The sequence below is a fragment of the Naegleria gruberi genome, assembly GCF_000004985.1.
Source record: "Naegleria gruberi genomic scaffold NAEGRscaffold_45, whole genome shotgun sequence".
NCBI classification, from domain to species: Eukaryota; Heterolobosea; class Eutetramitea; order Acrasida; family Naegleriidae; genus Naegleria; species Naegleria gruberi.
Window position 1 is genome coordinate 112,106 of NW_003163282.1, and position 14,361 is coordinate 126,466.

General features: G+C 32.2%; 8 protein-coding genes across 8 annotated transcripts; 2 read left to right on the forward strand and 6 right to left on the reverse strand.

The window, feature by feature from the left end:
* Positions 1 to 82: 82 nt before the first annotated feature.
* NAEGRDRAFT_71214 (uncharacterized protein) lies at positions 83 to 1,120 on the forward strand (the record flags this gene model as incomplete). The annotated part of the gene is made up of 2 exons (XM_002673565.1): positions 83 to 380; positions 429 to 1,120. 2 exons carry the CDS (start codon positions 83 to 85, stop codon positions 1,118 to 1,120), a joined length of 990 nt encoding a protein of 329 aa, XP_002673611.1.
* Positions 1,121 to 1,474: 354 nt separating this feature from the next.
* Positions 1,475 to 4,395, forward strand: NAEGRDRAFT_80868 (peptidase; the record flags this gene model as incomplete). The annotated part of the gene is made up of 1 exon (XM_002673566.1): positions 1,475 to 4,395. The coding sequence occupies one exon, from the start codon at positions 1,475 to 1,477 to the stop codon at positions 4,259 to 4,261; it is 2,787 nt and encodes a 928-aa protein (XP_002673612.1). The 3' UTR covers positions 4,262 to 4,395.
* A 439-nt stretch (positions 4,396 to 4,834) lies between these two features.
* Positions 4,835 to 6,479, reverse strand: NAEGRDRAFT_71216 (uncharacterized protein; the record flags this gene model as incomplete). The annotated part of the gene is made up of 2 exons (XM_002673639.1): positions 4,835 to 5,176; positions 5,229 to 6,479. 2 exons carry the CDS (start codon positions 6,477 to 6,479, stop codon positions 4,835 to 4,837), a joined length of 1,593 nt encoding a protein of 530 aa, XP_002673685.1.
* A 124-nt stretch (positions 6,480 to 6,603) lies between these two features.
* NAEGRDRAFT_71217 (uncharacterized protein) lies at positions 6,604 to 8,274 on the reverse strand (the record flags this gene model as incomplete). The annotated part of the gene is made up of 1 exon (XM_002673640.1): positions 6,604 to 8,274. One exon carries the CDS (start codon positions 8,272 to 8,274, stop codon positions 6,604 to 6,606), a length of 1,671 nt encoding a protein of 556 aa, XP_002673686.1.
* A 175-nt stretch (positions 8,275 to 8,449) lies between these two features.
* On the reverse strand, positions 8,450 to 8,947 carry NAEGRDRAFT_71218 (uncharacterized protein; the record flags this gene model as incomplete). The annotated part of the gene is made up of 1 exon (XM_002673641.1): positions 8,450 to 8,947. One exon carries the CDS (start codon positions 8,945 to 8,947, stop codon positions 8,450 to 8,452), a length of 498 nt encoding a protein of 165 aa, XP_002673687.1.
* Positions 8,948 to 10,462: 1,515 nt separating this feature from the next.
* On the reverse strand, positions 10,463 to 10,975 carry NAEGRDRAFT_71219 (uncharacterized protein; the record flags this gene model as incomplete). The annotated part of the gene is made up of 1 exon (XM_002673642.1): positions 10,463 to 10,975. One exon carries the CDS (start codon positions 10,973 to 10,975, stop codon positions 10,463 to 10,465), a length of 513 nt encoding a protein of 170 aa, XP_002673688.1.
* Positions 10,976 to 11,089: 114 nt separating this feature from the next.
* NAEGRDRAFT_80869 (phosphatidylinositol 3-kinase) lies at positions 11,090 to 13,245 on the reverse strand (the record flags this gene model as incomplete). Its single annotated transcript, XM_002673643.1, has 1 exon — positions 11,090 to 13,245. One exon carries the CDS (start codon positions 13,243 to 13,245, stop codon positions 11,161 to 11,163), a length of 2,085 nt encoding a protein of 694 aa, XP_002673689.1. The 3' UTR covers positions 11,090 to 11,160.
* Positions 13,246 to 13,393: 148 nt separating this feature from the next.
* Positions 13,394 to 14,195, reverse strand: NAEGRDRAFT_80870 (uncharacterized protein; the record flags this gene model as incomplete). The annotated part of the gene is made up of 1 exon (XM_002673644.1): positions 13,394 to 14,195. The coding sequence occupies one exon, from the start codon at positions 14,193 to 14,195 to the stop codon at positions 13,785 to 13,787; it is 411 nt and encodes a 136-aa protein (XP_002673690.1). The 3' UTR covers positions 13,394 to 13,784.
* Between the last annotated feature and the right edge of the window lie 166 nt (positions 14,196 to 14,361).

The window sequence follows — 14,361 nt, forward strand, 5'->3', positions numbered from 1 at the left end:
TTTTAATTCCCATTTAGAAACCAGAAAAATCAACAATTTATAATCAATTTCACATTTCACAATCAAAAAAAAAATAAAAGCAATGAATTGGTTCTACAATCTCATCAGAAAAACACCAACTCCTCCCTTTGATCCTTCATTCACCAAAGTTTGTCTAGTAACTGGTTCATCTTCGGGAATTGGTTTAGAAACTGCCAAATTAATGTACTCGAGTGGATTTAACATTGTGTTAGCTTGTAGGAATGTGAAGAAGGCAGAGGCAGTGAAGAATGATTTTGAAAAGATTGAATTTCCTTCCAGAAATTCTGCAATGAAACCTCAGATTACAATTTTAGAGATGGATTTGGCTGATTTTGACAGTGTTTCGAATGCATGTAAAGGTAAGTTTCTCTAAATGATAAGAGTTGTTTAATAATGAATGTTGAAAGAGTTTGGAAATGCATTTGATAGATTGGATGTATTGGTGAATAATGCTGGAACTTGGAATGGATTTTCCAAGGATAATTTGATTGGAATTACAAAGCAAGGATTCAGTGTCACTTATCAAACAAGTCATTTGGCTCATTTCTACTTGACAAGAGAGTTACTACCATTCATTATTAATTCTTCCAAGATTACTAATAAGCCAGGTAGAATTATCAATGTTAGTAGTGGGCTACACCTCTATGCAATGAATCAGATCAATAAGAAATCTGATTCTCTTTCGGATTTGGAATGGGAAAAGAGAATGGTAAATGAACATGGAGATAATTTCAATTCTCAACTATATCAATACATGTATGTGAAACTCCTGAATGTAATGTTTGCCAAACATCTTTCCAGAATGTACACTGATAAGGAAATTCTTTCTTTCAGTTGTCATCCTGGTCCAATTTCAAGCGATTTTTATAGAGATTGGTCTAGCTTACTGAAATTCTCATTGAATTTCATGACCATTCCTTCTGTTTATGGAGCATTCACTAGTTGCTACTTGGCCACAAGTGAAGATCCAATTATTTTGTCTAATAATGGAAATTATTTTGATAATTGTTCTATTGCAAAATATCATAAACTTGTTGACGATGTTGAACAATGTAAATTGATATGGGAAAAAAGTGAAAAGCAATTGAACGATTTATAACCTTGAACTTGTTTATTTTAACTCAATTCAGAAACAAGATATTTTATTGTAAAGCACTTATAACATATTTAATAATATTAAATACAAAAATATTTTAAAAAAAATGAGTCAACTTGGAGAGGATTCTTTTCCTGCTGCTAATGAAGGCGATTACTTGCCGATCATTAAACCCTCAACCGATAGGAGAGATTATAAAATTATAAAATTGGCTAATGAATTGGAAATAATTTTGTGTCATGATCCTGAGGCTTTAATTGCCTCCGCAGCTATGAATGTAAAAGGTAATTAGAAATTTAATAACATGTTTTGGAGTGATGATGATGGTGATGGTGGTGGAATGTAATAGTTGGTCATATGAGTGATCCGAGTGATTTTCCAGGTATGGCCCACTTTGTTGAGCACATGACCTTTATTTCGAGTAAAAAGTATCCAATCGAGGGTGAATATAAGGATTTTCTGAAGAAACGTGGAGGAGCAACCAATGCATCGACCTCCGCTGAAAAGACAACCTATTATTTTACAATATCGAATGATTATTTGGAAGAAGCTTTGGATAGATTTGCTCAATTTTTCATTTCTCCAACATTTTCTGAACATCAAATCAATAGAGAAGTCGAGGCAATTAATAGTGAATTTAAAAAGAATTTACAATTGGAAGAAAGAAGACTCTATCAATTGATGAAAAATTCGTCAAATCCACTGCATCCATTTAGAAAATTTGGAACTGGAAATACAATTTCATTGAAAACCGAACCTGAAATGAAAAATTTAAACTCGAGAGAGCACATGATTGAATTTTTTGAAAAATACTATTCTAGTAATCAAATGAAATTATCAATTATTGGAAATTATCCATTTGAAATATTAGAACAATGGGCAAGAAATTCATTTTCTGAAATACGAAACAATAATATGCAAACATACAAGTATTATCCAAGTTCAGTTGAGCCATTTAACAATGAAAATCTGGCCAGATTATACAAATATATTCCAATATCTGACAGTCCTGTTCTCACCATCATGTTCCCCATCAATATTTCATATCCTGTTGAGGAGATGGGAAGAAATATGTACTACAAACAAAGCTCGATAACTATGCTCAACAACTTGCTAGGTCATGAAGGTAAAGGATCTCTTTATTCTAAATTTCGAGCTGAAGGACTGGCTCAAAGTGTAGAGTCATACTATTACAGTTATGGAGGTGTTAGTGATCCAAACACATCTTTTTATTTCCTAATTGTTAAAGTCGAGTTGACAAAAAAGGGAGAAGATAAATGGCAATCAATGATAGAGGATATTTTCGAATATATCAGCATGTTGAAAAAGGATGGAATACCAAAATACTTTTTTGATGAACTTAGTCAAATGAAAAAGCTAGCCTTTGAGAATGCTCAGTTTACCTCCACCCATGCCTCTAATTTGGCATCGAGTCTTCAACTTCACCTTCCACATGAAGTCATATCTGCTAACTATCTTATTTATGAGTTGGATGAGGTTGATATTTCAAATGTGTTAGGACAATTACATGCAGAAAATATGAACATTTACATTTGTAGCAAGTCCTTTGCACAAGATGAATTGAAACATACAGAGAGATGGTATGATATCAAGTACTCTACAGATAGATTGGATTTTGATTTTCTGAATTTATTAAAGATGAGTAAGATTAATTGCTCCAAAGAGTTACACCTTCCACCACAGAATATATATGTGCCTTATAATTTGGAACTTGTGGAGGAAGAATCTACCGTATATCCTGAAAAGATTGTAGATGCTGACACTATTCGAACTTGGTTCAAGAAGGATGATTACTTTAAAACTCCAAGAGGTGACATTATTGCTAACATTATCGTACCACAAAGCTATTCAGATCCATCCAATGCTGTAATGGTTCAATTATTTTGTGATATGGTACAATATTCATTGAATGAAGAGTTATACATGATCAAACTTGCAAAAATTTCCACTGAAATTGAAATGAACAAGAGAGGTTTAGCGATTTCAACATCAGGTTTCAGTAATCATTTGGAAGATGTCATTTATGTAATGTTAAGAGAAATTGTGCACATGTTCGATAATGTTGATACATGTTTTACTGAAAAAATGTTTGATTACATCAAGGAAAATAATGTTAGGTATTATCAGAACCAAAAGTTTAAGAGACAACCATATCAATTTGCTAGTTCAGAATACATCAATTTCTCTTTGAGGGCATTTGATTATTCATATGAGGAGTTTGCGAATGCTTTAGAAAAAATTACACTGGAGCAATTCAAAGGATTTGTTAAATTTTGGAGTTTGACAATGACAGTTGAGTGTCTTATTCATGGTAACTTTAAAAAGGATTTGGCAATGAGACTATCTGATAATATAACTAGAATTTTATTTGAAGAAAGAAACAAAAGACCAATGACGCCTCTCCCTTGTCAGGATTTACTTACCAATGTAGCTATTTATCCACCGAATAAGGATCTTGCTTTAGTAATTCCAAATCCAAATGAAACGAACGAAAATAGTGCAATTCTTTCCTGTTTCCATATTGGCCCGAGATGTATGAGGATGGATTGCATTTTGGAGCTTTTTGCACAAGTATCAAGTAGCAAATATTTCCAATATATGAGAACAGAAAATCAATTTGGATACATTGTTAGCAGCTATCAACAAATGATCCACAATGCCTCCTTCTTTGCTTGTGTAGTTCAAACAGTTAAAGATGATTTGTATCACATCTTCCATGAGAATGATTTATTCTTTGAAAAATTTGGTAACCATTTGGAGGAAATTACAGATGAAAAGTTTACCGAAATTATTGAATCAATCATTTCCAAAAACTTGGAAAAAGAAAAGACAATGGCTCAACGATCCTCTCGATACGATATTGAAATATACAGAAAGCAATACAGATTTGATAGATACCAACTGAAAGCTGAGGAATTTAAAACAATAACCAAGGATGATCTCATTAACTTTTATAGAGATTATATTTTGAAAAGTGGAAAGAATTTTGCAAGGGCTAGCTTTATTGTAACAAAGAAGGATTTGATTATTACATTCCCAGAAGAGAAAAACATTGAGCTCGTCAGAAATAAGGAAAATTTCAAACTAGGCCTATCATATCATCCACATTTCATTTATTATTGATTAGCTTGAATGTTCATCACTTTCTTTCAAAAGTTTGGTGAACAACATTTGCAATTTTCAATTCGTCCACAAGTTTAAAATCATTTTCAAATTCAGGAATGTCCAAATAAATACCCTCACCAAGAGTTTCGTCCACTTTTGTAATAATACATTCATCTATTAATTTTTCAATAGCAAAAGTTTTCACCAATTGAGCTCCACCCATCAGCCAAATATTATCATTTTCCCCCTTTGCCTTCTCACTCAACAATTTATGCATAAATGTTTTGACATTTTCCTTTACAATTATAATATTATTGCGATTGGGTGGCATTTTCAAATGTTCTTGTTGAGTAAAAACAAAGGTTGTCTTGTTTGGCCATTCCCAATTTTCAAAATCAATTGATTGTTCATATGTTTTTCTTCCTGTCACTATTGTTGATATTCTATTCATGAGTTTGTCATATCCTAAATCCTCCATCTTGACTTTCCTCTTATTTAATAATTTGCTCATTTTTTTCAATTTGATTAGGATAGATCTTTGATATTCAAGAAGATGAAGTTGGTGAAAATCAAAATGCCTTTTTGATTGGCTTAATGTGAATATTGCATGTTTGGGGATTTTTCAGAATTTAACAAGGAATCGTTCTCTTGATTGGTTGTTGCTGATGTTTCAGAATCATTTGATGTTTCTTTTTCCGAATGTTCATCCTTCTTTCGTTTAAATAATCTAGCTCCAATAGTGTTGAACATTTCCAAAAAATCAATTTCCACAATCGAAATTCCAGTCAAAATTAACATGACTAGTGCTATTGAGAATGTGGTGAGTAGTGCATTTGTAACCTCTTTCGCTGGAACACTTCTTGCAATAGTTAATAAGAACGATACATCAAGGATAATTGTAATGAAAATTGATAATGCTATCATTTTTCCAGTCTATTGTAAATTCCAATTGTTTCAATTATTCATAAATCTCTTAAAAACTTACACCTGTTTGGAAAATATTAATATCTGAAACCTTTTTCAAAGCCAAATGCATCCAAATCAATTGAAATGTCATTACTAATACAGTGAGGGCACATATAGAAACCATGAAATAACTTGTAGCTTTCATATTTGTTATTATATCCACTGCACTGATTCCCATTAATCCAATAACAAGTATAGCAAAGACAGCACCAATCAATATGTTAAGTCCATTCTTTGGCTTGGTATGGGTAATGGCATACACTACAGTGACATACTTGTTTCTCGACATGACAACTAGTGCCATAAATGTGAATAGTATCGCAAAGGCAGTGAAAATATTTGCAACCCCATAAATATCGAACACTTCCAACATTACTGAAATAAATAACATGAAAGATCCAGATCCTGTCAGTAGTAATACTACACTCTTTCCCTTAGTATTTCTATTATAGAATTCTATTGCTCTATAGGGAAAGATGATCAATGCAAGCAAATTGAATGAAACTGTGAGGATCAATTTGAAAGCCATCAATCCGTAATTGATAAAAATGTCAACTTTAGATGAAAGGCATCTCAATGAAAACATATCACTCTTTGAACAATAGCATCCATATACATATGGAAAAAAATTATCATTTTCCTTTTTCATTACTACTGGAATCCCCAACTCTTCAAGTCCACAAAAAAACTTTGATTTTGGAAAGTTGTCAATCACAAAACCAACCTGTCTGAAATAACTATTTTCTGTTTTTGCATTTACCTTATTCAAATACCTATCACTTCCACAATAGAAACAATAATTAATCCATTGATAAGTATCAAATCCAGTTTCCTTCAAATATTTCTCTTCAAAATCTGACACGTAAAACTGAAAGCTTGTTTGGTTGAATAAATTCTTGCATTGATATTTCTCATTACTTGCCTCCCAAATCCTCATCGATCGACAAATATCAATTTCATCTCCCAAAGTCGGAAAGGAAAACAACAAATCATAGCTTAATGTATTTCTTCCGATATCAAACATAATTGTCTTGGGAATGATAGCACTCGAACAGAATAATTCTAATTTATCTTTATAATCGATATAGGTGTACGGAGATCCATAATCAAATGATGATATACGTTCTGATGAATTACATTGAAACTTGGCATTATTAAATGTTGGCAATGAGCAGTGAGTAATGGATGCAGCACCGATAAGTATTAACATCAAGAGAGTGGGTATTTTCGGATCAAAAATGTTATTTGTGAATGGATGACGAAAGGGCATTGTTTGTTTTTTTTTATTAAATTTTATTTTTGTTTTTTTAATTTTTCCGCATTCATATGGAACTTATATTTAAGGCAACAATTATTATAAATATACTTTAATACTTTACAAAAATATTTAACGTTTATTCTTCATCAGAGTCAACATCAAATTCCATTTCTTCCTCATCAGGTAAATACTCACTTTCTAAAAAGCTATCATTACAAAAGAGTAATTTAGACGAAAATCCAACATCTTCCAAAGCATTTACCATAACCTTCAATTGAGATTCCAACTCTGTTAGTCTATTCGAAAACTCTGAATGAGAATTCAGTAATAAGGCACTATCTGCCTTTTTAAGAATTTCCACAGTTTCCAAATGTATTTCATCCTCACCCACAAGATCTTGATAATTCTGAATGTATTGTTTGATTTCATTGAGTCTTCTCTCTTGAACTGCTCTTACATCTGGTAGAATAAAGTCAAGAAAACTTTCAGAGTTTACATTTTCAATTAGTTCTGCTAGTTTTTCCTCATCGTCTGGATTGGAATAGACATGAATGAATTGTTGTTTCAAATCGCTCACATATTCTTTCAATAGTGGATCTGAATTGAAATCTGATTCCATTTTATCTATCTTTCTAAATATTAGTGACAGCATGTCACTTCTTGGACGAGCATACAAATGAAATGATTTGTCCAATTTGAATGAAACTTCAACAAGTGGGAAACTATTCTCGAGTACATATTTCAAAAAACCAGAATCCGCATTTGATCCATAATGTGAATGAAGAACTTGAATACTGTTCAATGATTGGAAATTGATATCAATATTTTCACCATTTGTAAATCTAGCAAAACATTCTGAAATGGCTAAATGTTCCAAAGAGGGAAAGAAGTGTGCAACCATAGCCATAATTTGTGTCATTGACATTTCTCCCTTAATGTCCTTAAGACAAAGTTTCTTGGCATTTCTAAACACCTTGCATTCTGAAAAGTCCATTTCTTCAATCACTAAGGTTCTACAATCTGCTGCTACTGAACTAAATTGATGAATGTGGTTCAGGTGCATCTTTTCGGCTGAGTATCGAATTGTGGCATTCGAAAAGTTTAGTGCTAAACAAGTTATGCATGATTGGAGCTTTTCAATGAGCCTATTTTCTTCCAGCTCAAGAATTGAATTCTTGAATATTAACTTTAATTTCTTGCCAAATCTTTGTTCTAAATCCACTTGTAGAGACCTAATGGTATCGTATAAAATGCACGGACCTTGTGTGGTAATGCTTTTTAAATTTGGTGAAAGAATTAGAGATTTTCTTACATCATGAGCAATCAGTGATGGTTCTTCCACCAATTTACAATAGCTTATGGTTAAATGTTGAATATGACTGTCAGGGTTCAACAAATTCCAAATGTCATCTTTTGACAAGCAATAAATATTCCTTAATTCCAAGCCTGTACATTGAGCCATCAGTTTAGCACCTCCTAAAGGCATCTTTTCTAAATTGTCTACTTTTAAATATTTACAATTCTCACTTTCCAGATTTCTCATATTTCCATTTACAATTTTACAAACAAATTCGAAATCTCCTTTTTCAACAGCCAACAAGTTTTTTCTCGACCGTAAAACATAAGCCATCATTGAATCATCTATCAACCTCAAAGATTTGAACAGATGAAGTGTTCTGATCAAGGATTCATCTTCTATGAAGGTCATGATCAAGACCCAAACATCACCAACTAATTGAGGATGAGATTTTGTTTTTGAATTACGTGGCGAGTTTGTTTTGAAAAACTTGGTTAATCGTGTTAACATATTTTTTAATCGTTGATTTTATTATTAATAGTAAAACGTGATTAAATGTAATTTAAAGGTTTCTAATAGATTTCTAATTAACAACAACTGTCTAATAATTTTGTACTCCAGAAGGTTCACCAACTATTTTGGAATACTTTAAAATTGTGAAATTCTTTACAATTTTTATTTAACTTTATGCATCACCAAGAATAGGTGTGTTTGCAAATTTATATCTGGTTCCTGTATGACGTTTCTTAATACTAATATATGAATCCAGGTTATCCTTGAAGGTTAGTATGATTTGGTTCATTAAGAAATTACAGAATGGAGATTGTACAGGTTTAGTTGAATGGGATTTACCTTTATGCTCCGCAATAGATCGAAAGTATGTTTGTTTGTCAGCATTTTCAATGATAGTGATTGGATATTTACCCCTCAACAAGACATAGTTCATTAATAATCTAGATATTCTTCCATTCCCATCTTTGAATGGATGAATTTGAACAAAATTGTAATGGATAAGGCAAGCTTGTTTGATTGGATGGGAATTCATGAATGATGCAGAATTAACATATTGAATAAACTTCCTCATGAGACCTGGAACTTCATTAAAATCAGCTAACAACACCTTTTCAAAGCCAATTGCAACATTGACTTTTCGGTACGCTCCATTTTCTCTTAATAAATACATCATTAGAGTGATGCATTTGTTGAATGTTTTCCTCACTTAATGTTTCATTTTGTTCAATATATTTAAGGATATAATCAAATGCAGTTTTGTGATTCATTACTTCCAAAAATTGTATATATGAAGTTTCTTTGGCAGCAACCTCAGAAAGTATTTGACTTGTTTGAGAAAATGAAGCAGTGCAACCTTCAATGGCATTTCCATGGTAAATAAATCTTGCCAGAGTGTCATTGGCAAGGATTTCTTTCATATCAAAGTTAAAGCTCTGGGACAAATCTTCAACAACAGCTAAATCATTTTCATCTTAAACCAATAAGAAATAAGAAAAAGTAAAGCCTACCCAATTCAATTTCTGAAGGATGTTGAAACAAACTGGCATAACCTTGATATATTGCACCATCCTCAACCAATTCATAAAAATTGGAAGTACTTCTAAACGGTTCGTACAGCTTTTTCATCTCTTCTTCTCTCCAAGTCTCTGCCTCATAAAATAGTTTAAATTGGTTCCTTTGTTTCAGTAGCTTGTCGGAATCAACATATTCCTGAGTACTTTCGTAAGTATAAAACACAACAATGCTTAATAAAAGTATCACGACCACTCCACAAATATACAACACAATATTATCTTTTCGAATTGTTTTCTTGGTTTTTGGTACCGAAGTTTTCTTGTAGTTTGTTTTCCTTACTATATTTCCCTTGCTTATCATTTTTTTGTGAGTTTTTTATTGTGCAAAAGACGAAAGCTTTAGAAAATTGCATTATTTCTGGATATGAGACAATTATATTTTCAAGAAGTTGAGCAATAACCACATTCTGGTTTTTCAAATAGAGAAGTAAAGCTCCAAGCTATAAATATCAATTTTTTTGTCATATGCAATATTTTCACAAACCTCTGGAGTGTTGTACCAACATTTTCAGTCACTTGAGATTTACCTAGTTCTTCAGTGGTGTTTCAGATATTGGTCTGTAAGGATTCGATGTGGAGACAGTAGTTTCTGGTACATAATTCTGAATAAAAATGGCCATATCCAACCATAATTCCAAACATTGAACAGCATGTAAGTTATCAAATTCCTTCATGTAGAGAAAATATTTGGGCACTATTAATGTTTGATTATTGATGACTTGCTCTTCAAATTTAGCCTCCAAAACGAACAGAAAGGCAACTTTTTGTAGGTATAACAACCCCTCCACTTTGCTGTACTTTTCCATTTGTTCCTTTTTTAAACGAAAGTGTTTCATGTTTTCTCTGAAAAAGTTATTTAAATCCAAGTGAATAACATCTTACCTTAGTAAACTCTTCATACAAATAATCAATTTCTGGCCGTCTGTTCCTGGATTGTTCCACTTCACTGGATGGTCGATTGCCTTATCTTCCCTTATCAAAAATCTACTTTCTTCAGTTTGCAAAAACCCATCATTTCGTACTTTAATTAGAGGCAACTCATCACATAAACAAACTGAATGTTGTTTGTCCCTGATCATATTCTCCTATTAGCATTTCTATTAATAAGAAACTTACCCATTCAAACTGATATTGTTAAAATTTGAACATAGTGCATTAAATAGACTATTAATGGCTGAAGACACTACCATGTCTCCCAAAGGTTCTCTTCTTTTATAAATATCGAACAACTTTCGTGTCGAACATAACAACTCCATAACTGTCCCAATACTGGCTCTGCACCCTTCAAAAGAGGATTCGAGCTCTAGCTTTAAACTTTCAAACTTTTCCCAGCTATCTTTCTCTTGGTAAATGTCGGTAATCCTTTCCAAACTTTCCTTTGGGAATGAAAAATCAGGTTTCCAACTCATAGGTGTAATGTCGAGTGTTGAGAAGAAAGGTGCACTTTCTTTTGCCCAATAGGGAAGATCCTGATTTTCGGAAATGATTGCTCTTTCACAAAATCTCACAAAAGCCTCAAGTTTTCCTTCATCTTCCACAATTCCCTTAATTACTTGTTGTAGACTTTGCTTTAGTCCCTCCTTGCTGTCTTCTTCTGCTCTTTCGATGAGTTTTCTCTTTGGCATTTTTTATAAAAAATTAAGGCGGGAATGAATCTCTAAAAGATCATAATATTGTATTTATTAAAATATCAGGAAGTTGATAATGGACCACCTATCACTTAGTACATGTTTCTTTCATACTACTATTGATATTTATAGTTTTCTAGATCCTTTAATCTTTTTTCAAGATCTGTAATAAGATTTCTTTTCTAAAAGCCAAATGGTTTCATGTAAGAAATGATAAGATTAATATTATCTAAGAAATTAGCTGATAATTCATCGATCAACTGTTTGAATGGTCCAAATAAGTTCTTATTACGCAGATATTCAGCTAACTCATTGTAAATCATTCTCTCCATCAATATTATTAAACCTAATACTCTTTGGAAAGATTTAGGATAATAGTGGCTTCTTTCTAAATGTCCCTCATTATCCACATAAATTTTGGAAGGAGATGAACTCTCGAAAACATGTCCAATAAAAGCATCAAATGCTGCTGTCTGCAAGAGAATATCTTTGAATGATTGAGATTTTGATGTTGTAAAGTCAGAGAGCTTAGAATTTTTACCCCCAACTCTTTGTGAGTGAATTGGAGAAACAAGACTAAACCCTTTTCCAAAAGCAGTGGGGAAATTTCTAACCCTACGATTTGTGTAAGGAACATTAATCCAAAATCTGTTCACATCAATAAAACTGTTGATAATCAAGTTAAATAATTGATCTAATGGTGAATATTCCAATTCCAATACTTCCCCACTCTTGAACTGCAGTATTACATTGGATATGGAAAACTTTTGAACAGAAGGAATAACTGTCATTACCTCATCATGCATGCTGTAAAATGGTATGAATAGTGGTTTGGAAAATTCACCGTTCATACCTCCCGTAGTTAATTTCTCAATTGAGTCCAAAAAGAGACATTGATTTTGAATGATTTCCTTTTCCTCAGTATTAATCATTGACATGTATTGGGAAAGTATAAATTTGCTGATTGGATGTCGATGTGATTCCACTTTCAGCAACCAGAAAAATTGATTTCCAATAACTTTGGATGTAAGAGATCTTCTTACAAGATATTGAGTCAGTACTCCATTAACACTATCAAACTTGATACAATTTGTGAGATAAGGTAGCAATACCAAAAAATCTTCATCAGTGGTATCTTGCAGCATTTCTGTAATTGTAAGTTTGATAAAAACACTGTTGGAAACACTTTCTGATAGAATTCTCAATAGTTTCATCACGTGTTGTGGTTTTTTCCATTTAGATACATATTGTTTGGCCAAATATACAGCCCATGGATTTTGAAATGGTATACTTCTCAAAAATGGTACAATCTTGTCTGGATTACTAATGTTAACATCCTTTTGTTTCCATTCCTTCATAGAAGGTAAATCATTCAATGTTAAGTTCATTGGTTCAACTCTATTAAAAAGAACAATTTGTGTTTCCTCATAAACTTCCAAAGATTCTTTAAACTTCAGTGGTGGTATTTTCTCTATTTCATACATGACCGAATGCTCATAATTCTCGAATGAAACGTCAACAGAAAATGTTGTATCAATACCGTCTATTGTGGTATCTTTGGAAAATAATTTAACATTTCCTTGTTGTAGCTCCAAATTTGAATCGAAAACTGGGCATTCTACTTTTGACACGTATTTTCTTTTAGTTATTCCAGTAATAGGGTTTACCATTAAGCAGAATAGTGTTAATTCTATCATTCCATCACAAGAAAGGTCTGATATACGAATGTTATCAAAACTAATTTCCTCATTCCATTCCAAACAATCCGAATGTGGTATACACTTGGTATATTTTCTCTCACTGGTCTCGTTGCTATATATTTTGCATTCAATTACAAAAGAAAGAGTACTGAAAGGTTTGAAGTCTGTGTGAAAGTATGATATTCCCTGTATACCCTTGATGAAAATTTTCAGATTCTTATCAAAATCGAAAGAGCAAATGGCACCGTCCTTCTTTGCAATGTCAGTAGTTTGAGTGATTAAAGAATTTAAAAACTTGAAATATGGTTCAACATCATTTTCGTGTTCAATATTCATCTTGGTTGGTGCACAATCAACCTCTATATTTTTCTTCGATCCTAAAGAAAGTAAAAGTCCTCTTTCAACATTCTTCATCAAGTTGATTTTGACAATTAAAGTTTTAAGGGAAGGTAAACCTTCTAAAATTGGTATGATACCCTCAGTCAAAGGGTTGGCAGAAATATTAAGCCTTGTTAAGTTTTTCCATTCACATTCACTCATAAGCTCTGTAAAATTCCTCGTATCCATATTAATTGAAGAAATATCCAGAGAGGTCAACCCTTCCAGTTTACAAATTTTGGATATTAATCCTTTTCCAAATGAATGGCCATTTACAGTTAAACATGTCAGGTGGAGTGGCTTGATTTCATTTGAACTGTAGATATTTTCCCAAAAACGTTTGCTCATATTATTTAAAGTAAGTGATTTTAGATTTTTGAATTCACACTTTTCAAAATTCTCAAATCCATTAGTTTGCACATCATCAAGAGCCAAATACTCCAAGTTTTCTGAAAAGTTTTCAATATTAGTATAGCAGTGTGTTATGGAGAGTTTTTTCAATCCCAAAGGAAGAATGGATGTTTCTATTGTGATATTTCCTTCTAAATCTAATGATTCGAGATTTTCAAAATCCAACCTGGGAAGAGGTGATATTCTTTCAAAACGATCACTGTATATAGCCAGTGATCTAATTTGTGGTTTGATAGAAAGCATCTTATCTACCAAATATGAAGTATATGCAAAATCAACTTTCAACTCGACAAGATTAGGTAGTCTTTCCCTGCTCTCTAACAAATATTGATAATCATATTTGACGTATATTCTCTAACATCCAAAGACTTTAACTTTGAAAATTTGTCAATAATTAACTTTAAACCACTCGAGCTGAATTCATTTCTTCTCAAACTCAAATATTCCAAAGCATTTGCATTCATGGAAGAACACACTCTTTCAATCTCACTATCTGTTAAATGACAACCAACAGCCGAAAACTTTTTAATAGAAAAATAATAATCATCAGCCTGATGATCAAGTAATAACTTAGAAAATTCCTGTTTTGAAGTAAACTTCAATCGGAGATGAACTAATCTTCTCACAACCAGCCATCTCTTACAAACTTGCGAAGTAATCAAAAAGACAAACTTTGCATGAAGAAAGGAGAAAATTTCGGCAATAATTTCCTCTGGCAATTGATTCATTTTTTTGGAGTTGGATCGAAGAATGAATTATTGGTGCCTGTTCAAACCTGGATTTGAATTTCTTGAGGTGGAGCATCTACTCTCACAGGTTTGAATTAAATTTTAGGTTTGAAGATTCATGAATTCAAGAAAATTATGAATTTCACATAATGATGTTTTACAAATT